The sequence below is a fragment of the Muscardinus avellanarius genome (assembly GCF_963383645.1).
Source record: "Muscardinus avellanarius genome assembly, chromosome: 13".
In the NCBI taxonomy this organism is placed as follows: domain Eukaryota; kingdom Metazoa; phylum Chordata; class Mammalia; order Rodentia; family Gliridae; genus Muscardinus; species Muscardinus avellanarius.
In genome coordinates, this window is record NC_137799.1 from 23,301,769 (window position 1) to 23,327,946 (window position 26,178).

General features: G+C 39.4%; 1 protein-coding gene across 2 annotated transcripts in view; it reads right to left on the minus strand.

The window, feature by feature from the left end:
- Nucleotides 1-26,178, minus strand: part of KIAA1958 — a gene marked incomplete at both ends in the record, with an annotated part of 77,751 nt that overhangs the window by 17,056 nt on the left and 34,517 nt on the right. Inside the window, one exon of one of the 2 annotated variants that reach the window (XM_080708503.1) lies at nucleotides 16,463-16,546. The exons of the other annotated variant lie outside the window; for it this stretch is intronic. Within the exon in view, the coding sequence (XP_080564629.1) occupies nucleotides 16,463-16,546 (84 nt within the window). The remainder of the gene's footprint in view (nucleotides 1-16,462; nucleotides 16,547-26,178) is intronic. 2 annotated transcript variants of the gene reach the window in all.

Sequence of the window (26,178 nt, forward strand, 5' to 3'; positions counted from 1 at the left end):
TAGCACTTTTAAAGCATTATAAATTTAAATAAAGCACATACTGGCTTTAATTCCACTTTTAAACAACAGTTCATTCTAAAAAGGTCTGCCATCAAACTCAGTGCTAGCTTTTTTTCTTGTGTGTGGTACTGGGGATTGGACTCGGGCATTCCACCTCTGAGCTACATCCCCAGACTCATTTTTTTTTTTTTTAAATCTTGAAACAAGTCTCACTAAGTTGTGGAGAGCCTCACTAAGTAGCTGAGTCTAGTTGTGAACTTCAATCCTCCTGTCTCAGCCTCCCAAGTACTGAGATTACAAGTGTGCACCACTCCTGGCTTCAATGTTTGCTTTTGAAACTATTGAGATAATATCAATGACTTTAAGTATTTTATACGTATTAACTATTTTAGTAACATGAAATTTTAAAGAGATGATTATTATGAGTCAGTCACATGCCTGTAATCCCAACTACTTAAGCTGAAGCAGGAGAGTTGTAAATTCTAGCCTAAGCAATATAAAGACACCCTGTCTCAAGAAAATAACTTTTTTTGGGGGGGGGGGCAGGTGTAGTGGCACATACTTGCAATCCCAGTACTTGGGAGGTTGAGACAGGAGGACCAAAGGTTCAAGACCAGCCTCAGCAAGTCAGCAACTTAGCAAGACCCTGTTTCAAAACAAAGAATAAAGAGGATTGGGGTACAGTTCAGAGGTAGAATGCCCTAGGTTCAATCCCCAGTATCACCAAAACAAATAAGTAAACAAATAGCTGGATATAGCAATGCACCCTTGTAATCCCAGTACTTGGGAGCTTGGACAGGAGGATCCCAGGGTCATAGCCAGCCTTAGCAATTTAGTGAAACCATACTTTCAAATAAAAAAATAAAATAGGACAGGGGTGTATCTCAAGAGGTAGAAAGCCCCTGGGTTCAAACCCAGTGTGCATGTACACACACACACACACACACACACACACACACACACACACACGGCTAGGGGTGTAGCTCAGTGATAGTACTCCTAGCTTCAATCCCAGTACCATTAAAAATAAAGACAATTAAGATAAGTAAATTTAAAACCTAAAAATAAAACATTTTCTAGTTTGCAGGTAGATATCACTCTACCTGGATTTGAATACTCTTTCCCTATTAGAAGAACATCATGTCACATCTGTATGTGTGCTACTGGGGATCGAACCCAGGGACATTCTACTCTAAGCTATGTCACCAGTTCTTCTTAGTTTTTTATTTCAAAATAGGGTCTGGCTAAATTGCCAAGGCTGGGCTCAAACTTATAGTCCTCCCGTCCCAGCCTCCCGAACAGTGGTATTACGGGTGCGTGCCACCGTGCCTAGCTTAATATGTCACGTTTTAAATGTATAACTTGTGAAAATATTTAAAGATGATTGTTAAAATACTACAAAAAGAAGCTAAGCATACCTCTTTCAAAATACAAAGGCCTGCGGGTATAGCTCAGTGGTAGAACTCCCCTGGATTCAATTTCTAGTACCATACACTCACATGACTACGAGAATATAAAAGCTATTACTTTCATAACCTTAATAGAGTATAAGCTATAATTACATAGTCATTTCTATTTGGAATATTCAGTTATGAGGAAAGATTGGTAGATTAATTCAAACATGAAATACATATTTGCATTTCTGAAAATATTTGTCTATGAAAGCATTATAGTTTCAATTTTTTTTTTTTTTTTTTTGGTGGTACTGGGGATGGGACCCAGAGGCATTCTACCTTTGAGCTACACCCTCAGCCCTATTTTTTATTCTTTATTTTGAAACAGGATCTCACTAAGTTGCAGAAGGCCTCACTAAGTAGCTGAGGCTGTCCGCAAACCTCCTGTCTTAGCCATCCAAATGCTGGGATTACAAGTGTGCGCCACCATTCCCGGCTTCAAGTGTTTAACATGTTTTTTGAGCTGGGTGTGGTGGCGCACACTTGTAATTCCACTACCTACCTGGGAGGCTGAAACAGTAGGAACAGGGTTCACGGCCAGCCTCAGCTACTTAGTGAGATCCTGTTTCAAAGTAAAGAATAAAAAATCAGGCTGGGGTAGCTCAGAGGTAGAATGCCCCTGGGTTCAATCCTCAGCATTACAAAAAAAAAAAAAAAAAAAAAGGGTTGAGGGTATAGCTCGGAGGTAGGATGCCCCTGGGTTCCATCCCCAGTACCACCAAAACTCCAAACAAAAACCAAAAAAAAAAAACCTACCAATAACAACAATAATTTTTTTTTATGTAATGAACAATGCATAGAGAATTGAGTGACTAAAAAGAGTAAAGAGATTTCCCTAAAAATAAGGAAGTTTAGGGCCTAATATCCACTTAGTTTGGTATAACTTTGTACCTATTTTAAGAGCATCTGACAAAGGATTACTAGAGGGGAAAAAAATGTCCAACAGAGCTCCACAGGTCGATAGCTGAGTTCATCTATTACAGTTGGGCTTCCTGTTCCTGACACAAGATTTTCAGGTTGGGCTCTGGGAAGCATGTGATTAAATCAGCCATTTAAACTGGGCAAGGTGGCTCATGCTTGCAAACCCAGTCCTTGGGGGGTTAAGACAGGAGGATCGCAGGTTCATAGCCAGCCTCAGCAATTTAGTGAGGTCCTGTTTGCAAATAAAATAGAAAAGGGCCGGGGATGTAGCTCAGAGGTAGAATGCCCTGAGTTCAATCCCCAGTGCTACGCTTACACACACAGAAAAAAAAAAAAATCAAACATATATACTTTATTAAAGAGTCCTGCTAGCCCACAGGTGTTGCTTGAGTAGTCACCTGCAGACCCTGGTGCTTAGACAACACAGTACCAGGAATGCTTGGTTCAGTATGCACTGCCTAGATCCTGGGACCACTGTACAGACTCCAGGCCACTATATTTTTTTTCTTTTTCAAAATGTTGTTTCTTTAAATTGTTGGTTGCTGTAGCTACAGAAACCAGCCATCTTTGCAGAAAACAATTTATTACACAAATGAAGACTGGTTATCATACTCAAATACAGGCAAAATAACTGACTAAAGCATACTCATATTAGAGAGACATTATTGACACTTATGATCTGATTTTATTGAATCGTTTTTCTTATTTCCATAAATTTAGGGCTGTACCAACAAATATCAAAAACAATAGAAAATTACATTACACAGGAAGCAAATGTTTTCCGCACCATGGAATAGACTACTGGGACACAAAACTAGAATTTTATTTAGAGCACAAGTACACAGACACATATGAAATAAAACAGGGATAAAGACGAAAACAGCTTAGTGTAAAAAGGTCAATGAGCAGCAAAATAAATATGAAACCAGCAGTATACACTCTTATTAACAGAAACTCCTAGTATTACAAATATCCACTGACAGGGTTAACTGACTCAGCAACACAGTCAAACATCTCAACACGTTAGCAGAAGTTTCCCTCCAATTCACTTTCCTCTTCTTTATAAATTATAGTTGTAGCAGCTCGAAAAAGTTAAAATGTGATTTGAGTGAAGCTGACACACATGTGCTTTTCTTACATAAATCAGTTAAAAGCCAAGTGGTCAGAAAATCCATGAAGGCAATATCAATCTATCAGTCTGAGGAAAGTAAATGCATCTTCAACAACGGTGTAGTACTGTTTTCTTAAGATTTTTCTCTAGGTTTTAATCATGGCTACTATATTTTAAACAGATGTCTGATATTAAATTATAAGTGGGTAATTTTAAGTGAATAAATCTTTTTATCACCAACTAACTTCTAAGTGATAGAGTAAAAGGAACCTTAGATACGTGATTTATAAGAAACACGGGAGACCGCATTCTAGTTGAATGCAGCGTTCCTTCCACTACCCCAGAGAAGTTCTTCATTTTTACACAGTGATTCTGTTGAATCCACAATGCATCCAGTCCTTTCTCTCACCAGATTTCAGGCCCGCGGGGCTGTAGTTCATTTTCATATTACAACCTAAGGGACAAGCTATTACTCACCACAGGGCTAATCTGGCACATTTATGTCTAACTTTAGCAGTGAAAATGTTTAAAATCATGTGGGAAACTGAAAAATCTATAAATTAGAAAGCTAAAAAATATCTACGTATCATTTGATTAAAAAGTGCCCTAGGGATAAATGTCCCACAACAGGTATACAAAATATAAAGATCCAAAGGTGGAAACTCAATCCGAGAGCAGGATTCAGACGTGCTGTGCTACTGAACAGAAACCGTTAATTACTAGGATATAGTTATGCCAAAATCTTTGGTGTCCAAAACACAAATGCAATTCATGGTCCAAACTCTTTGCCTGACAACCCCTGATAGAGGAATCAAGAAATATTTCCACGTGACTCTGGAGGCTGGGGACAGGGCAGCCAGCACTTCTTCAGACCATACATAATGAGTTTACCTTTTATTGCTTTATCATGTGGGTGGGGGGCAAATGTTTAAAGCATATTCTGGGGAAAAGGCTCATGGTTAAAATCTGCCTTTAAACAAAGTCATGGTGAGGGCCCTGGTGAATTAGTTTGATTATTCTTAAAATTAAGTCAGTGACTTGAGCAGCAATGTATCTAAATACAGCACTGGCTATGACTATGTATCTGATAGTCTCAATGGTTCAGGAGATTATCCCTTGATTAAAGGGATCTTGTAATTACAAGCCCAATGAACTGATAGAAGGAAAACATTCTGCACTGATGAGGAATTTAAGCATTGCTGGAGCAAAAAGGCTCTTTAGAAGCAGCCTTTTACACATTTTATGATTTTTTTCTACATTAAGAATATAAATAAATAGTAATAGTTTCTCGGTGTTGAATTTTAACAAAGTATTGTAGAGGTAGGTCTGTTGAGCCAGATTTCTCTCTACTTTCAGAGCTTGTTTGGAACTGCTGAGGCAAAACAGACAACATCAGGAACCAACCAGACAGGTGGGCATGAAAAAATCCTGATGATCATAAGGCCCCCAAATAATTATGCTGATCAAACCTAAAATCTGAGACCTGTGAGGGGTCAATCAATGGTCCCTTACAAATAAAACTACTAAATATTCTTACTAATACAACTCAACCAATAAGCCATGATAACAATTAAGATAATGTATGCATCCAGTCTTCTGATGCTTTACTGTTCAGCCTAAAAAAATGCCTAGATCAAGCCAAATTATGCTGCTCCACTCATTCTAATGGATTTTTCTGTAAGGTGCTCAAGTATCTGAAGAAGAAACATTTAAAATTTGAGGAGTAGCCGGGCGTGGTGGTGCATGCTTGTAATCCCAGCATTCAGGAGGCTGAGACCGGAGGAACACGGTTCACGGACAGCCTCAGCTACTTAGTGAGGCCCTCCGCAACTTAGTGAGACCCTGTTTCAAAATAAAGAATAAAAAAATAGGGCAGGGGGTGTAGGTCAGAGGTCGAATGCCCCTGGGTTCCATCCCCAGACCCACACACACACAAAAATAAATAAAAAATAAAAATAATAAAAAACAATAAAATTTGAGGAGTGGTGGGGAAAGTTCAGAATTCTTTCTCTTTTTGCAAAGATTTCACTTTCAAAGAGTTAGGAAAATGAAAGAAATGCTGACCTAGCCTGGAATGATACAGATAAAGCAAGATTTTCAAGTTTGGCACCACTTGACAACTACAATATCTCCTCTGTAGAGGCCAGGAAGTGCTGGCTCAAAGATTAAACGAGGAAGTACACACTTTCTCAAGCCACACATACAAGTGCTGACTGGCACAGGCTTTTAGAGTACTTCAGCTTAACTACAATATGTAATAGCAGCAGTGGTAACAATTTCACATAAACACCACAAACACACGTATGAAAGAGCACCTATAACAACATGCAAAATCTCAACGGTGACGTCACCCAATACTTCACAATGCATAGAAACTGTAATGGTTTTTGGCAAGATTTTTTTTTTGTAACAAATGTTTTATAAAACAAAAGTTCTTCAGGTAAAAATGCTATTTAAAAAGTTGTAATTTAATGAATTATAGATATAAAAATTTCATTAGATAAAGTTAATCTGAGTGGATTAATACTAAAAATGGACCTGCTACTTCACCCAGTATAAATAATCAATTACAAATTAATTTCTAGTGAAAGTATACTAAGGTATTTGATTTATAAAATGTAAGAATTACAGAAAATAAGCACACATAAAAATCACTAAAATACTGTATGCACTATTACTGTTAGGACTCTATATTGCTGATGTCTTCCTAATTCTTACCACAAACAAATAATGCCAAAACATTTCAAAGCTCCATTGAGATGAATGCACACAGTAAAAATGGTCTCCAATTCCAGTATCACCAAGACAAACACTGAAGCCTAGCAAAATTCAACATTGGATAAAAAGACAAATAATTACATTGTACCTTTTAAAAAACACCACAGAATTTGACCTTTTTTTTTTTAAAAAAAAACTATGATCTGGTGAGTATAACTTATAAAAATTTTCAAGATTTCTTATATTTATGGTTGAATTGCTTTTCTGAAGAGAAAGCAAGATAATATGAGAAATACACTTTGCATTTCTACATTTTTCTGCTAGAAGCCTCTTTCATTGGCTACTAATTTTTCCCTTTGCTATCTCTAAATATACTCAACTTCAGAAACATGCTGTTTATGCTGATAGAAATTTGATACACTTGATTTGAGCATATTGTCCCAACTCTTCAAGTATGATTTTTAGAAACTTTTCATCTACCAAGACATCACAAATTGCATCCCAAACTAATAATGCAGAAATTTACTCCTTAGTTCATTAGAATTCAAATACTTGAAGATTATGAATAGTTTGTTTCCCTTTCATAATTGAAAACTAAATATACACGAGGTAGGTGGAGAGAGACATTAGAACAAAAGAAGACAAGTATGTTTAGAGATAGGATTATCTTAACAACAAAAAGGTGCTAAAACCAAAAAACACTATACACTAAAAAGTGAAATTTCACATTAAAAACTGTCCTAAATGAACAGCTTCTATCTATTCCTAATAAAAAATGTGAAGGTCTAAAAATTTAAAACTTGGAAAACAACAAAAAAAGATACTCTTTTCCAATTCAGGGCTAACTTCCATGTAAGGCTGAGTATCCTTCCTACAATCTTATCTTTCCTTTATTTATGCACATACAGGAAGTCTTGGTACCTGGTTCTTCCAAGTTCTAATACTAAGAAGGTGCAAATTACTGAGCACGTATCTCCTCTCCCTGGGTTGTTTCCTCTTCTGTGACACAGGGGTGGATTGGACACTTCCAATCTTGTTTTCTAGCTATAATGAGAGACACCTGATAGAGGTAACAGCAGCTCCTTCAGCCACCTGAGTCTCCAAGAAGTCAGGCAGCAGGAGCACAGGAAACAAACACTTGTGGAGAACAAGCCTCTGAGGATGAGTGAGCCTCGCTGCCTCCACCTCCTGGCCCTCTCTGCTCCTGCCCCAGGAGGACATGCTGTCCCGATTCTTCTCAGCACAGAGAACCACTGGGCCGTCTGAGCTCTTTGGTCCCTCCCAGGACTAGCTTCTATGATTATAATTCAAGTTTACATGAATGTTCTGACCTAATTAACATTCAGATCAAATTAGGGCTCTGACATAATACTCAATTTTAATTCAACAATTATGGTTTACATAAAAACCCAATTTAAGCCAGGCATAGTGGCGCACACTGTGATCTCAGTACTTGGGAGCCTGATACAGGAGGATCACAGGTTCCAGGCCAGCCTCAGCCACTTAGTGAGGCCCTCAACAACTTGGTGAGACCTTGTTTCAAAATAAAGAATAATGTAAGCTGGGCATGGTGGCGCACACTTGTAATCCCAGCATTCAGGAGGCTGAGCCCTGGAGGATCGCGGTTCACGGACAGCCTCAGCTACTTAGTGAGGCCCTCTGCAACTCAGTGAGACCCGGTTTCAAAATAAAGAATAAAAAATAGGGCAGGGGGTGTAGCTCAGAGGTCAAATGCCCCTGGGTTCCATTCCCAGCCCCGCAAAAAAAAAAAAAAAAAAAAAAAAAGTAGCTCAGAGGTAGAGTGGCTCATGGGTTCAATCCCCGGTACCACAAACAACAACAAAACCCCAGTTTAAAGTATTATAATTCTATCATTTAAAAAAATAGAATCTTCAATACCAAATCAGGTCATTTGCTTAGTTCTGGCAGGCTCACTTAGTTTACAAATATGATGGACCATGGGAAATACTGAACATCTTCCTTTTCTGTTTAGAAAAGTGAAATCGGAGTTGCTGATAGCTTATCAACATCATCTCCTTTTCTGTTGTTATATCACTAGAAACACCATCCACAGGGTGTCTGCTGTGGACTTCTTTATGCCAGTTCTATATGATGGCAAAGACTGCTAAAATTACTCTCTCCCCACCACCTGGCGTATGAGAAGCAATGCCGCGGTATAATCTCAGATTCAAGGTGGGAAGAAGAACACTGTCTGAATACCAAGTGTTAAGAGAAAAACAAAAAGTGATCAGGGCTGGTGTGATGGTGCGTGCCTGTAATCAGCTGCTTAGGAGGCTGAGGCATGACTGCCAAATTCAAGGCCAGACTGGGTAACTTTTCAAGATCCTATCTCAAAATGTTACTTTTTTTTTTTTTTTTTGAGGGCTGTAGATGTAGCTCAGTGGTAGAGCACTTGTCTAGCATGTGGGACCCTGAGTTTAATTAACCCAGTACTGAAAATAAGAAAAAAAATATGAGGATTCCAGTGTTAGTGGTCTGTACCATATCATAGGGCAAATGTGCAGAGATATGTCTTGTATAAAGGAATCTTATTTGAGGGATTTTATTGAACTGATAGAGAATTTGCTAATTATATAGTATTTTAATTATTATTATTATAATTATTATTATTATTTTGGTACTGGGGATTGAACTAGGGGCATTTTACCTCCAAGTTATGCCTCCTGCCCTTTTTAAATTTTGAAATAGTATCTTGCTAAGGTGCCAAGGCTGGCCTTGAATCTGGGATTCTCCTGTCTCAGCTTCCCAAGAAGTGGAATTACAGGTGTGTACCACTGCACCTGGCTATAACTCCTGTTTTTAGATGCTGGGATTAAACCCAGGGCCTTGTGCATGCTAAGCACATGCTCTGCCATTGAGCTACATTCCCATAATTTCTTTTTTTGGGGTGGTACTGGGGTTCCTGGAAACCTCCAGTCTACACTCCCAGACCTATTTTTTATATTTGTATTTGGAAACAGGGTCTCTTAAGCCAGCAAGGCTAGCTTCGAATCTACATGATCATCCTGTCTTTGCCTCCCAAGCGTGGGGATTACAAGCATGTGCCACCACGCCCGGCCTATAATTTATTTCCTTCCTTCCTTCCTTCCTTCCTTCCTTCCTTCCTTCCTTCCTTCCTTCCTTCCTTCTTTCTCTTTCTTTCTTTTTTTGTGGTGGTACTGGGGTTCCTGGAAGCCTTTCTACCTCTGGGCTACACTCCCATGGGCTACACTCCCAGACCTATTTTTTTTTTTAACTTTTTTTATGTGGAAACAGGGTCTCTTAAGCCAGGGAGGCTGGCTCCGAACCAGCGCGATCCTCCTGTCTCCGCCTCCCAAGCATGGGGATTACTAGCGTGTGCCACCACGCCCGGCTATAATCTCTTTTTAATGAGTAAATCTTTTTAAAAAAATCTTACTATGATAAATTATATCCTCCTTTGGATTTTTCCTCCAGTCTAGGAAATTTCATTTCTGTGATTATATGACATAGTTTATATTATACTATACTGTTTGTATTATTGTATACTGTTATTATAATCATACTGTGTCTAAAGACTCAAATAGACTTTTCCTTTTGATAAAGAAAAATCAATCAAAAGTGGGCTGATTAAAATCAGAAGTATTTCTCTCATAGTAAACTGTAGATATAATCAAACTTGTAAAAATCTGAATCAGTTCTTAATTCTCTACTATCTCTACTTTTGGAAATCATAAAGAAAATGTTTTTCCCCAGAAAGCTTTCTGCTATATAATGAATCACAATTCATTAAAAAACAAAAAGAAATAATAACAAAATGTTCTACTAAATACTGTTAATTTGCTGGTACCAGCCGGGCGTGGTGGCACATGCTTGTAATTCCAGCATTCAGGAGGCTGAGACAGGAGAATCATGGTTCTCAGACAATCTCAGCTGAGATTGTCTTAGAGGCCCTTTGCAACTCAGTGAGACCCTATTTCAAAATAAAGAATAGCCAAGCATGGTGGTGCATGCTTGTAATCCCAGCATTCGGGATGCTGAGATCGTAGGATCATGGTTTGTGGCCAACCTCAGCTACTTAGTGAGGCTCTTTGAAACTCAGTGGGAACCTGTTTTAAAATAAAGAATAAAAAAATAGGGCTGGGTATGTAGCTTAGAGGTAGAATGCCCCTGGGTTCCATCCCCAGTCTTCCCCCACCCCAAATTGCTGGTACCAAATCTTCAGATGAGACTAAACTTCTTGTAGACTGGCTCCCAATTATTTAGTACCTGGTTGATGGTGTTATCAGCTTATGGGCTTAAGAGAGGTGTTTCTTCCTCCTTCCCTGTTTGAATTATGAGAAATTCTCTTTAAATTGGGCTTTGGGAGGCTGAGACAGGAGGACTGTGGTTCATGGACAGCCTCAGCTACTGAGTGAGGTCCTTGCAACTCAGTGAGACCCTGTTTCAAAATAAAGAATAAAAAATAGGTCCGGGGGTGTAGCTCAGAGGTAGAATGCCCCTGGGTTCTATCCCCAGGACCGCAAAAAAAAAAAAAAAAAAAAAAAAAAAAAATTGGGCTTTGGGCTTTATTTGGGGTAGAAACAAGTGGCAATCACAATACTGTTTCTTGTGTACATACACAACTCCATGACAAAGCTAAGTACTGTACTAGTGGCCAGGGAAAACAAACTGCTAAATGTCTCATCCTAAAATAAGAAAAGTTAATGGGTCTTAAGTAATGCTGTGCTCACACGTATGCCAGGCAGTAGCACCAATCTCAATTTGGAGTTAAATGATAGCAGTGACTTTATTCTATCAGAGATTTAGTTTGCAACAGGTCACTCCAGAGGGCCTGCTCTGGAAGCACAGCAAACCACTACACGCAACGACAGCAGAAAAGACAGGGTGTAATGGATCTGAGTGGTGATGCTCATGTGCGTTAACTGTGAAGACCACTGGACATCGCTGATTTCCTCATTTACATAGGTGAAATGATCCAGAGAGATTATTGTGAAAATTAAGAAAAACAACTTGGAGAAGCACTTAGCACGAGGACACATTGTAAGTACTTAATGACAGCTACTGTAGCACCTATGTGAACACAATGGAGGGTAACAGAAATGGATTCACTTAATCGCTGATTTGTGTGTGGGTATAAGGAACTGAACCCATGGGCATTCTACCTCTGAGCTCCACGCCAGCCTTACTTTTATTTTTTATTTTGAAACAGGGTCTCACTATGTTGCGGAGGGCCTCGCTAAGTAGCTGAGTCTGGCATGAACCTGTGATCCTCCTGTCTCAGCCTCCCAAATGCTGGGATTACAAGTGTGCACCACCATGCTTGGCTTAATTACTGATTTTAAATCAGTCTCTATGAAATATGCTCCACATAATTTTCAAAGTAGTATTATGTACTCTGTGGCAAATCAATGTATTAATTGAATAAATAATGCTCAAATCACAGGAGTACAAAGTTTGGAAGATAATTCAAAACAGTATTTTCATAGAGGTTTTTGCTATGCTCTCAAAAACAAATATTTTATTACAGTATCTTTTATATATTCTCTGAGAGTAAAAAGTATTTTATACATCTTGATATCACTCCCAATGTCTAGATCTTAGCTGTCGGGAAGTAAAGCCATATGACTTAGACATGTTAATGCCACACAAAAAATCAGTTAATGATTTGAGAAACCAAGGAGACTTCATCTATGCCAGGAAAGTTTTAGATTTTTTCTTTTTAGATCAGGCAGTGATTTAACACAGGAAAAATTTAATGTAGTAAAAGTGAATATAGAGAAATAATTAGAAAATATTTTAAAAGTTGTTATATATTTATGAACTACATTCAAACCAGCCCTAATAACCAGTGACAATAAGTGGAATCTTCAGAATAAGCTAATTTGAATAAATATCCTGAATATCTCTAACCCTTTCAAATATCACAGTTTTAAGAAAAATTGCTCCTATCTACCGTTTAAATCACTCAAATGAGCATGAGAGAAAGAATGGATCATGTGACTATGCCATCAAATGCCGACAGACAGAATCAGAGAATTTCTACTGTGGACAGTGTGGAATGTCTATAGTCATGGCAGGGGCAGTAGAGAATTTCTCATATGACAAATCAATTGTACACTGTAAACTTTGCAAATATGGTTTTGAAAAGATAGCATATTCAGTTGTAGTAAACATCAGCTGAGCTGTTCAGTTTTTGCTAAAGTACATATATGATTTGGGCAACCACCTCTGCCACAGTGTGAACTACTTCCTCCTCCCCAAGCTAAAATTCCTAAAAATGAAAATGTCAGCTGGCAATGATATGTCTTCAGTATTGTTTAGATAGAAGTACAGGGACCTGGGATGTGGCTCAGTGGTAGTGTACTTGCCTAGCATGTGTGAGGTGAGTTCAATCCCCTGCACAGCAGGAAAAAAAAAAAAAAAGGATAGTTGTAGATTTCTTCATACTTAAATTAAAAAAAAGTACCATAATTTGGCCAGGCCTGTGGCATATACTTTTAATCCCAGTACTTGGGAGGCTGACACAGGAGGATCACGGTTCGCAGACAGCCTCATCTACTTAGTGAGGCCTTTGCAACTCAGTGAGACCCTGTTTCAAAATAAAGAATAAAAAATTGGGCTGGGGGTGGAGCTCGGAGGTAGAATGCCCCTAGGTTCCATCCCCAGTACCAAAAAAAAAAAAAAAACAAAAACAAAAACAAAAAATAGGAATGTAGCTCGGAGGTAGAATACCCTTGGACTCAATCCCCAGTACAGAGACAGAGAGGGAGAGGGAGAGGGAGAGGGAGAAAATACCATAATATGGCCATGTTTCTACTAATCCATTTGTCAGAAACCAGTTTTCTAAATCTAAACATCACAAGGTTCCTATTTGCTTTGAGATATCACAGCAAAATATAAATTAAAAATAATTCATTCTCAGTTTATTTGTTAATCTAAATGAAAATGTGATATGATTAAACAGGACAGATTTATTTTCATTTTGCTACTTCAATACTCATAAATAAAGATTAGAAAATTTTTAGTTCTGCTTTCTCAGTGCACACTCACCACACTTCTTCCTGAAGACAAACTTACTTTGCTCTTAAAAACATATCAAGAATTTAGAAACTATGTCAAAAATTAAAATGCACAATTACATTTTGGGTGGTTCATAGAAACCTTTAAAAAGAAAAGAGTTAGCCTACATAAAAAAATAACCTTATTTTAAAATAATTAAAGAATTCCTTTAAAGTTGGCTGTCTTGGGCACTTATGAACCAGCTCTAGATGAAGAAGTAGTTCTGGGAGAAAGAGGTGCTACTTTGAAATGGATCGGGGGTGGGCGTTGAGGGTACAGTGTCCCACAATCAAAGATGCCGTGGTTTCCTTTTAATCAGACAGCCTTCAGAGGCGAAAAGATACCGTCCCCGCCTGTGGCTCAAATCACTGGAAACTAATTACAGACTGGTCATGAACAAGGAGATCAGAACAAGCTCTGAAGTGAGATGAGAGACTGTCACATCCTTAGATATGATCTTACTGATTTTCTGTGATCTCACCCATGAGAAAGATTAGGATGTGTATAGAAATATATCTGCTGCCTTTCTTTGTGTTTCTAGGTATACAAATAGACACTTCTCTATGGAGGACAAGTTATGAAAATGAAGTTAATCCCACCACATATAGCCCATGGTCCACTTCCCACCCCTGTGTCTAATGCAATGCCGTGGCGGGAGAGAGGGTCTTTCTGTGCATAGGACTTAGTGATGGAAAGAGCTGCCTCGCCAAGAGAGCTGAGCTCTGTGACCACTTAGCAAAGTAAACCACAGTGGAATTTGTCCTAGATGTACAATAAACACATAAAATACCGACCGACCTTCCTAGCTAATGTGAACTGTAAGGTTGCCTTGAAGAACAAATACCTCCTGATAAAACGCTCACATCCAACCAACCAGCCAAGATTTGGAGTTTGTATGTAATAACTATGAGAGGAACCTAGCTCAGCTTGATTGTCCTTCTTATGTCTAAATTTATTTTTGAGGTATCTTAACTAGTAACTCAAAAACAAAGACCTTGGGAAACATACCAACAATGTTTAACTAAAATTATTATTCTACAACTTCAGGATATTGCAGATAAACCCACTTATATCTACTAAAGAAGAAACTGCAGGAAATGGAGATGAACACACTTATATCTACTGGAGAAGACATTTTCACATTTTCAAGAATGTTCTGAATTCAGCTAAACCTGGTAACAAAACATTATTACTTAAAGTGAGTGTCAATATTCCTTTGATCTCAACTGCAGAGTCAAGTAGCCTCCCTAGGGAAAAGAGACTGAAGTTTAATGCTTATAAATAAATAATTCATGATATCTGAGCTTTGAAGAAAATGAGCTCTGTTTTTGTAAAGGTATTATCTTGACTAATGCTTCTAGATACTTAGTAAGACTTCTATCTACTTTCTCTTTATGCTTGATATACAATGATACTCGGGAATGCTTTCAAAAGTTTTGGTAGTTTAAAATTTCTGTAACTCTGATAATCAAACTTCATTTACACTGATTTCTTAAGCCAAAAAAAAAATCTATTTGGGTTCAAGCACACCAGTAAAAATGAGCCACGTAACAGTCTTTTTTGCCACAAGATTAGACTTTGCATATTATTTAAAAGTCACATATCTTCCACAAAGGGATGGCACCTTCTTTCCTCCTTCTACTCCCTCCCCCCCCCAAAATAAAAGTTTTTAGCTAAACATCTGCATTTTCACACATTGTAAAAAAAAAAAAAATGAGGCACAGGAGCTAAGAAACTAAGTTAAAAAGAACACGTAAATACTTCTGATGTTGAGCTTATACCACACTTCCATTATTTTATCTGAATACCGGTGTGTGTGAGCAGTAAAGTTAGTGTCGTCTCCTCCTGATTAATACAGAACTTTATAAATTAAAAAAATAAAGCCATTTATGAAGGAGACTAAAAGTGAGAGGTGGGGTGAGAAGGAAAAGCAGGAGTTGAGGACACAGTCTATGACTCTCAGCTTCCTTTTGAACAGTTTTTTACAAACGGAATTCTTTCTCTACTCTGGGTTGCCTGAGAACCACTATGGTTTTTGTCAAGTCCGTAACAGTAATGACATGTGACCACCCACAAGCACATCTGTCCCAAGCCTATAAATACTATGTTGGGAATACTAAACTATCTCCATTGGCTTATTTGTAAAAAGAAAAATATATTATATATTTATATTTTTTATAAAGTTAACACTGAGGGCAGAGGAAAGGGAATGAGAAGCAGTGCGTGGTCACAGTTTCTCGGGACAGGCCACCTGGTCAGGCAGTGTCTGAGGAAGAGTCGTAGGAGGCGGAGACGATGAAGTTGCCGCTGTTGGAGTGCCCCGCCACCGACTGGGCGGCCTGCTGGCTGAGGTTGTTACAGATGAGCACCAGCTGGTTGCTCTGGGCTTCGGACAAGGTGCTGCAGCTCTGATACACACTGAAGTTGGTCTTCCGGCCGGGGATGTTGCCCTTTTCGCACATGGTCTTCACCATCTTGGCCAGCTTGTTCTTGCCAAGGGCCTGGCAGTTGTACCAATGCAGAGCTGCCAGGTTCACCACGGGCTTGATGGACAAGTAGAAAGGGGCATCCTCGTAGCGCATGGCGGGGGGCCGCCGCTGGGCGTACTCCTTATAGTCCTGAACCGGGCAGGTCTGTGGGGCGTGCTGGGTGGCATACACGCGTGAGTCCGTTCCCCCTCTCTTGGTTTTGGCATTCAGATCACCGGTGTCTTGACCCATCCACTCCAAGTACTCCAGCCCTGTTTCTGTTACCCGGAGCCGGATGTCGCCCCATTTCAAGGTGGAACCATGGAAGCCTGTGCAGTGCCCAAATGCTTTGGTGTTGTTGAGCCAGACAAGGTTGAGCAGGCCCTCGGGGTTGTATCGGCTTAGCAGCCCCCGTTTCCGCAGGATGAGCTCATCAGCAAAGGTGAGCTTCATGGACTTGTGTGGCTTATTCCCTTTTCCCTTGCAGCGGAGTTCAATCTGCTTCTGTTTCAGGGCCTCCTGGGAACGCTTGAATTCCTTGTCCCTGGTGATACTGTAGCCATACCTATGTTCTTTTAGGTACCGTTCAAGCCCACACTGGTAATTCGCCAGGCTGTTGGGTTCATACTCAGACCCATCCTTCTGCCTGGCATCAACAAAGAAAGAGGCAAGGTAGGCGTCCAACTCCTTGCAAGGGATGACATAAATCTCTCTGGTTTCAGAAGGGTACTTGGAAATGAGGAACTCGCGGAAGTTGCGGAGCGCGGTCTGTGTGCTCCGGATGGTTTTCTCATTCTGCTCCCTGCTGAGCTCAGCTGCCCTTTCATCCTGGTCTGCAACAAATTGGGGAGGGGAGGGATAGAGAGGGTGTTGATGAGTTCAGAAAATGTACTTTCTACTCTGAAATAAAGTTTCCTTTTATAATGAAAAGGGAAGGAGGGGATCAGTTTTACAGAGATCACAGATAACAAGGTATTTACATACCCGTCACATTATAGAAGCCAACACAGGCTTCACAAATGTATGAGACAAGGGTAAGGCCCACTATCAAGTGGACTTCTGTATGACTGGCACGTGGTGTCATGCATGAAGGTTTGTGGCAAGAGTGAGGTTAGAAGCAGCTTTCACTTTGGGAGGAATGTGCTATTTATCCTGGCAGGGTGGAGGGTCCCATGACAGCTGACACACTTATCCTAAATCACTTCATTTGTGAAACCAGAGGTTGTGCTGGTTCCATTTTATTCAATTAAGCTAAAATATCTGTAGTTATTATTTGAATACCTCACTAGAAATCTGTATTTAAAAATGACTCAACAGATCTTTTATGGCATTTAATTTGCTACTTGCTCTTCTACAGTAATCCAGGTAAACACAGTTTATAAGTAAGTATTCAGTACATAATTGCAGGGCAGTCTGTAGTAAGTGATAAAAAAAAAATCTGGTATTTTTGGAAGAAAACAAGATGTAAGGAAAGGGATATGCCTTCTCCCAGGTACACTGATTAAGTTATTATTTACACTCTGTCTCAAGGACTTGAAGTGCCTCTTTCTGTTACGAATCATCCATCCATGATTAAGCAACAATACTCTAGAGCTGTGGTCCTCACACCTGATGGTGCTTCGGGATCACCCAGGACGGTGAACAAATGCACATTAAGGGGGGGGACAGGCCTAGAAACCTGCATGTTATCCACCACCTCTAAGCTCATGATGAGGTTCGAGACCACACTTTTAGAAACAAAGTTTTAGTGCTTGCATTCTATGCAGGAAACCTACTCTATTTTGCCAATTTTTTTTGCCATGGTTAAGTCTCAATTATGTCATTTAAATGGTTTCATTTCCGTAACATTAAATTCGAGACTTTAACATTATTAATAGACATTTTCTAGGAAGTCCCCCACTATTATGTCAGACATGCGTTGGGTGAAACTCAAAAGAAAACCCTTAAAGATGGAATTACACAATAGAAAACCTGCCTATCCTACTTAATGTTAGGAGACAGACACAGAGATTAATTTAAATTAACATAAAAATGCAAGTTTTGATACTAAAGTATAGTATAATGGTATTTTGTTTCTATCAATTAATGTATCTTGGAAAACCTTAACTGTCATATCCAATAACAAAGTTTCTAATAAATTGAATTTTATTCACAAAACACAGGACTTTTTTATATTACTACATAGATTTATGAATAACCGTGTTATTTAAAATGACAATTCTACTTAGAATCGTCCAAATCCACATAACTTTATAAAATGAATTAAAATCCACTAAACTAGCTATTTATATAGGCACATGACCAAGTGTGGTGGCATAGCCCTGTACTTGGAAGGCTGAGAGAGGAGGAGTACAGGTTCGAGGCCAGCCTTAGCAACTAGCAAGGCCCTCTCAACTTAGTGAAGCCTTGTTTCAAAAATAAAATTAAAAAATAAGTTCAAAAATAAAATAAAATAAAATAAAATAAGAGATGGGAGTATAGCTCAGAAGTAGGATGATCCTAGGTCCAATCTTCAGTACCAAAAAAAAAAAAAAAAAAAACAAAGCAAAAAACCTTCATATTTATATAGGCATAGTTTTGAGGAATCATATTTTTAAAGTTCAAATACATGAAAGTATATTTTTGCTTCAGTAAACTTAACTTTCAATTATGCTATTTTTCAGTTGAAATTATTTAGATATCAACAATAAAATCTTTCTATTAAAAACATGGCAGCCCCAGGTTGGATGTAACCATTACCAGCTGGCTTCTTTGTTGACATGTAAAAAGCCAAGGGGGCCAGCACATCTGTTTATTTTGGCTGCTTGTTCAAGTATATATCACAGCAGTCTTAAACTTACAAGCAAAGATCTTCTAAGAAATAAACATTCACAGACCTTTGGAGGAAAATGTTCCAGTCTTAACTTTCATATGGGATGTTTTCTAAAACTTATTGACCTGAGATGAAGACTGAGGGTGCCTGTTGCCACCTTAAGCCTGCTATGGTATATGTCCTGAGGTGTAAGACTTTGAGAGGCTAAACAAAATATATAGATCAATGATTAAACACCTAGCACTTCCTGTCCTCTATCTTGCACAGATTCTGATAGGTGAAATCTATCAGAATTAGGGTTTGGAGCCAGGCATAGTGGTACACACTTATCATCCTAGTACCTGGGAGGCCAAGGTAGAAGATCTCAGGTTTGAGTCCAGACTCAGCAACTTAGTGAGACCATATTTCAAAATAAAAAAACAGGGCTGGGGTGGAGCTAAAAGGAAACACACACACACACACACACACACACACACACACACACACACACGAAAAAAAAAAAAATCAGGGTTTGAGACCTAAATTCAGGTGTTCTGAATTCAGGACATCTGAAAGGGATATAGGGCAGGAGGCTGATCCTTTTAACTGGAACTGGAATATACTGCATAATTATCAAAATGTTCAATATAAATTAGAGGTTAAATTGTATTCATTTTTTTTTCAGACTCAGTGTGCTTTTATTCACCAGGTACAATCTTACAATATTGGTCCAACTTACAGTGCACTCATTTTCATTTTATAAAATATTCACCAGTTTTTGTTTTAACCTCCTTTTTATAATAATAAACCGAAACAATAAAACCTTTAGGTGTGAATTTAAAAGTTAGCAGGATATAGTTTTTTCCAATTTCTTTTTTTTTTTTTTTAACTCAGAGGCTTTCTACCTCTGAGCTACACTTCCAGCCCTATTTTTTTATTCTTTATTTTGAAACAGGGTCTCACTGAGTTGCAAAGGACCTCGTTAAGTAGCTGAGGCTACCTGCAAACCGCAATCCTCCTGTCTCAGCTTCCCAAATGCTGGGATTACAAGCGTGCACCACCACGCCAGGCTTTCCAAACTTCTAAGGGATATGCAAGCAAAAAACATCTAAGAATGTTGGATGCAATTGAGCTGCATTAGTGAGTCTGCTGACCTGGAAGCAGTGAAGATGGCTATGGAAGGGGCTGGAGTGTGGGCAAAGGTGTGATCACTTGTGACAGCTCCCTGCTGTGGCAGCCAGCTCTCCCACTTCTGCAGCTCCTCCTCCTTTTCAGCAGCAAGCTAACCAACCCAAACTTAACAGGCACTCAACCCATCCTTGGCCTGGCCCGTGGACAAGCCTTTCCCTCTTTCTTTCTACAGAGACTTGATCTTATTAAGAAAGAGCTGTTGCATCTACTGGAAACTAGAGATCCTAATGATCACATCTTTCCTAACAACCTGCAATGCGCCACAGGAGGAGGCTGGAAGGGCAGACAACTTCATTCATTTTACTTGAATAAGGGGAAGGAAATCGTTTTAAAATTCAAGAAAAAGCAATGTCTTTCAGTTAACAAAACTGAGTAAGGCTAGAGAAAATTGGTAGTAAAATGTAGAACTATTAAAATTGTGTTGCACTGATGTTTTAGAAAACAGTTTTAGAAAACTTTCTGATCCACTTATTTTAAAAACTTTTTATTAGGTGTGACATACATACAATCAGTAGACTACTATTAAGTGCATGTGATTTTCATATATTGATATGCCTGTGAATCCAATATCCAGATCAAGAAAAAGAACAAAAGCAGCACCCCTAAGGCCTTCCCCTTCTTCCAGTCATTCCCTTGCACCAAGTAAACTGCTATCCTGACCTGAATGGTCATGGGTTCGGCCTGTTAAAGCATGTGTGAAAGGAATCTTAGGAGGCAAGCTCTTTTGTCCAAGAAAGAGTTTATGAGTTTTACCCACATATTTTACAGTTGTCATTTATCTTCGCTGCTGTGTAACATCCCATTGTGTGACTGTGTCACAACTTACTTTCCATTCTATTGGATATTGCATTCTGTTGGGACTACTTCTAATAAAACTTCTATGAATGTTCTAGTAGTGTGTCCTGATAATCATGTGCATACCTTTTTTTTTTGCAGTACTGGGGATGGGACCCAGGGGCATCAACCTCCGAGCTACACCCCCATGCCTATTTTTTATTCTTTATTTTGAAACAGGGTCGGAGTTGCAAGGAACCTCACTAAGTAGCTGAAGCTGTCTGGGAACCGCGATCCTCCTGTCTCAGCCTCCCGAATGCTGGGATTACAAGCGTGCATCACCACGCCCGGCTATGTGCATACCTTTCTGTTTTGTATGTACTTAGAACTGGAAGTCATAAGAAATCACATGCTCAACCTTAATAGACACAGACAACCCATATACCACCAAGGTTTTATCAGTCTACTTTCCCCACCATGAGTATGAGTTCAGGTTGCTCCTTATCTTCAGTAACACTAAACAATGACAGTCTTGTTTATTTTAGGCACTTTTGTGCTTATGTAGTGGTACTGCAGCATGGTTTTAATTTTTATTTCCCTGAAGACTCATGGTGTTGAACACCTCTTCATATGTTTATTGGTTATTTGAATATCCTTCTTTATGAAGTTCAAGTTTTTTTGTCCACTTTTCTATTAGATTGAGTTTTTTGCCCACTTTTTAAAATTAGATTTTGAGGGTTTTTTTTTTGTGCCCACTTTTCTATTAGATTTTCTGTTCTTTTTTAATTGTTTGTAGGAGGTTTTAACAAATTCTGGATATGAGACCTTGTCAGATACATGGATTTCAAACATATTCTCCCAGGCTGTGTCTTGCTTTTACTTTGTGTCTTTTATTTATTTTTTATTTTTTTGGTGGTACTGGGGTTCCCGGAAGCCCTTCTGCCTCCGGGCTACACTCCCAGACCTATTTTTACATTTTTATTTGGAAACAGGGTCTCCTAAGCCAGCGCGCACGGTTGGCTTCGAACCGCGATCCTCCTGTCTCCGCCTCCCAAGCGCGGGGATTACAAGTGTGCGCCACCATGCCCGGCAACTTTGTGTCTTTTGATGAACAAGAGTTCTTAATGTTAATATAGTCCAATTTATTGAGCTTTTCCCCCATTAATGGTTCTTGTTTACATTTGTGTCCTGTTTAAAAAATCTTGCTTATTCCCAGGTCATGAAAGATCTATTTTTTTTCCCAAAAGCTTTAACTGTTTCACTTTTTATTTTGATTTGCCGCCACCTAGAATGAATTCTAACATTTCAAAATCTGCCCTTTAATAGAACACTTACCTACATGTTCTTAAAAATTAAGATTATTTTTTAAAAATATGGACCATAATCCATTTGACTTAATTAACAAAATATAAGGAGGCAATATTCAGTTCTCAGTACCAATAAATAAATAAATAAACAGGCAATACTAGCTTATGGTACAGTAGTCTGAAAGGTACAAATGGTTATAGCATGGGAATAAGTCATCCTCCCGGCTCTTTTTGTTACCAGGTTTTCAATTGAAACCAATGTTACCAACTGATTTGGTATAATTTTGGGGTTTTTCTATGCACACACTTGCTCTTTTTTTTTAAGAAGGGGAGAGAATTATGTCCTATTTTACACTCTGCCCTTTTACTATTAATGATTTATTAGAGATAGCACCATAGTATTTTATATGGCTATACCATAATACCATCATCCAGTTCCCTATTTCCTTAAAGATGTATTTGCACTGTTTCCATCCTGTTGCTATTATAGACAGTGCTGTTTTGGTATTATACAGTTCCCATGCGTACACACACACACACACACACACACACACACACACACACACAAACACAGAATGAATTTCTAAAAGAACTGCTATATTGCTCTTACCCTGCAAATTAAACTTTCACGATAAGCTATACAAGTCAGTAGTTTGACCACACCTTCCCAGATGTAATGTATTATCACACTTAATATTTGCTTATTTAATTGGTAAAATATTTCAGTTTTGTTTATTTTCCACTTCTTTTTTTTTTTTTTGGTGGTACTGGGGTTCCTGGAAGCCCTTCTTCCTCCGGGCTACACTCCCAGACCTATTTTATATTTTTGAAACAGGGTCTCTTAGGCCAGCGCGGCTGGCTTCGAACCTGCCCGATCCTCCTGTCTCCGCCTCCCAAGCGCGGGGATTACAAGCGTGCGCCACCACACCCGGCATATTTTTCACTTCTTTTATAAATAACATTTAAAATTTTTTCAAATACTTACTAGCTCCCGAATATCTCTTCGTGAATTCTTTTTTCCACTGTCTATTTGCTTTTAGAAATTTTTTTGCATGCATGTGGTATTATCGATTGAATCCAGGGGCATTCTATCTCTGAGTTACATCCCCAGCCCTATTTTATTTTATATCTCAAAACAGGGTCTAAGTTGCAGAGGGCCTCCCTAAGGCTTGCCCTGAACTTGCAATCCTCCTGTATCAGCCTCCTAAGAACTGAGATTACAGGCATATGCCACCACACCCAGCTCATTGGCTTTTGTAAAACATTAATTTATAGGCACTCTAGTTCTATTTAGGAATTTATTTTATATTTATGTGTAGTCTTTTTTTTTTTTTTTTTTTTGCAGTACTAGGAATGAAACCCAGGGGCATTCTACCTCCAAGAGACACTCCCAGCCCTATTTTTTATTCTTTATTTCAAAACAGGGTCTCACTGAATTGCAAAGGGCCTCGTTAAGTAGCTGAGGCTGTCCGCAAACCACGATCCTCCTGTCTCAGCCTCCCAAATGCTGGGATGACAAGCGTGAGGCACTATGTTCAGCTAGACTTAATTCTTAATATCTATTCATAACATGTTGGCCTTAGTTTTTTTTTTTTTTTTTTTTACAGATTTTAGCCCTTTGTGTCCCCCCCCCCCACACACACACACTTCTAAAACAAGCACCTCTAAAACCATGCGGCCATGTTAAATAACAGTGATGGTTGTTGCCCATTACTGATAATTAAAGAAAAAGTTTCTTAGTAATTTGCTCTAAGGAATAATGATAACTTTAGGGTTAAGTGCTACAGCTATACTGATAGGGATCGACTTGAAATTTATTAAAGAGCTATCTTTCTATTCATATTTTGTGTGTGTGTGTGTGTGTGTGTGTGTGTGTGTGTGTGTATGTATGTATGTATGTATGTATGTACTGGAGATCAAACCCAGAAGCAATCTACCTCCAAGCTATACTCCCAGCCCAATTTTATTTCTTATTTGGAAACAGAGTCTCACTAAGGTTGCTGAGAGCCTTGCTAAATTGCTGAGGCTAGCTTTGAACCTGCAATCATCCTGTCTCAGACTCCCAAGCGCTGGGATTACAAGCTTGCATTATAGTAAGGCTTTTTTTTTTTTTTTTTTGCACTGGGGATGGAACCAGGGGCATTCTAACTCTTGAACTATTCCCTCTGCCCTATTTTTTATTTTGAAACCAGGCCCCACTAAATTGTAGAGGGCCTCACTCAATTGCTAAGGCTAGCTATGAATTTGGGATTCTCCTGCCGTGGGCTCTCCAAGTACTGGGATTACAAGTATGCACCATCATGCCTGGCTCTAAAAAGTAGTTTTTTAGCCTGACATGGTGGCGCACGCTTGTAATCCCCGTGCTTGGGAGGCAGAGACTGGAGGATTGCACAGGTTCAAAGCCAGCCTTGCTGGCTTAAGAGACTCTGTTTCCAAATATAAAAAAGTATAAAATAGGTCTGGGAGTGTAGCCCGGAGTTAGAAGTGCTTCCAGGAACCCCAGTAACACCAAAAAGAAAAAAAAAAAAAAAAAAAAAAAGGTAGTTTTTAAAAATCTAGAACTCATTTGGTGCATGCTTATAATCCCCGTGCTTGGGAGGCTGAGACAGGAGGATCACACAGATTCAAAGCCAGCCTCAGCTACGTAGTGAGGCTCTCACAACTTAGTGAGACCCTGTTTCCAAATAAAATATAAAAGAGGTCTGGGAGTATAGGTCAGAGGTAGAAAGCCCCTGGGTTCCACCCCCAGTACCACCCAATAAATAAATAAATGAATAAATAAAATCTAGAACTCATGCAAAATTTTCTCAAGTGGGCTTGCAGGATTTCTAGAGATGACAATATGTTTCTTTTGCTCTATTAAAATATTTCCTGCCATGCACTGTAACACACACTTCTATATTCCCAGTACTTTGGAGGCTAAGATAGAAGGACAGCAGGTTCAAGGCTAGCAAAACCCTGTTTAAAAATATAATAAAGCCAGGCATGTTGGCGCACACTTGTAATTCCAGCATTTCGGATAGTCTCAGCTACTTAGTGAGGCACTCTGTAACTTAGTGAGACCCTGTTTCAAAATAAAGAATACCTGGACTTCCGGGAAGATGGCGACCGAGAAAAGCGGGGCTTAAGAGCCCCGCTAACAACAAACCTCCATTACCACAAAATCAGCGCCTTTCATAGCCAGAAAACACCATCACCAGTGAAACAAAAAATCACCAGGCTCCAGAGAGAAAGCGGACTGAGAACAGAGCCACAGAGGAGATAACCGGCCTATCGCCCGAGGACGCGGCAGACGCGGCGGCAGCAGCGCCATACTGCCGGCGAATTCACGGGACGGCTACAGCAAGCCGAGGTGAGCCACTGCGGAACAGCCAGGCGGGATTTCTCCGCGCAGAGAACATCTAAAGTTCCCAGTGGCCGAGCTCAGCACACGCTGCACGGATTCAGAGTGGAAACCAAAACCAAGAAGAAAAACACCAGCCCCACAGCCGAGGGCGTAGCAGCGGCGCCATATTGCCACCGGCGGCAGGAGCAGAGAATTCACCGAATCCAGTACAGCTACATCTGCGTACTCAAGAACAGTGAGTCAAATTGCGGGCCACAGAGGAGAAATCCCAGTACTGTACTCCCTGGGACTTGACCCAGTGGGGGAGGGGCGGTGGCAGAGATATCACACCATAGGAGAACGTGCAACCTGGCACCCCCCACAGTCTAAAGCAGCCTCTATCGACTCTCTGGGTCGGAGACTCTGTGATACAACCCAGTAAAGGTGTAGTGGGGTCTGAGATACTACTGACTCAAGATCCAGAGCACCTTAAGTGAAGTCATAGTGACCCAAGGGAAGAACCCAGAGAAGGCACAAACTTCCGAAATCATGGGAAAGAGGAATAATACTGGAGCAATAAATGCCCACAACCCCACAACATCAGAACCAGATAAAACTGAAAATCAGAGATTTCTAGAAGATCAAATCAGGAAAATAACTGTAGAAATAATAGAGGTGCTTCGAAAAGAACTCAGAGAGAGCCAAAAAGAGATAAAGGATGCAATTAATGAAGTAAAGGCCTCAATTCAAAGCACAAACAACCGATTAGAACACATGGAGAACAGAATCTTGCTCTTAGAAGATGAGCAATCCAAAAATGAACGCATAGTTTCTAATCTAGAAAAAAATATCCGACAGCAGGAATCTGATATTGAAGAAATATGGGCCCATTTTAAGAGAGCTAACCTAAGAATAATTGGAATAGAGGAGGGAAAAGAAAGTGAAACCAAAGGGATCAACAATCTCTTCAAGGAAGTAATAGCAGAAAATTTTCCAAATATAGAGCAAGAGGTTGATACACAGATCCAGGAAACTTATAGAACTCCCTTTAGACAGGATCGGAGAAGAGGATCCCCA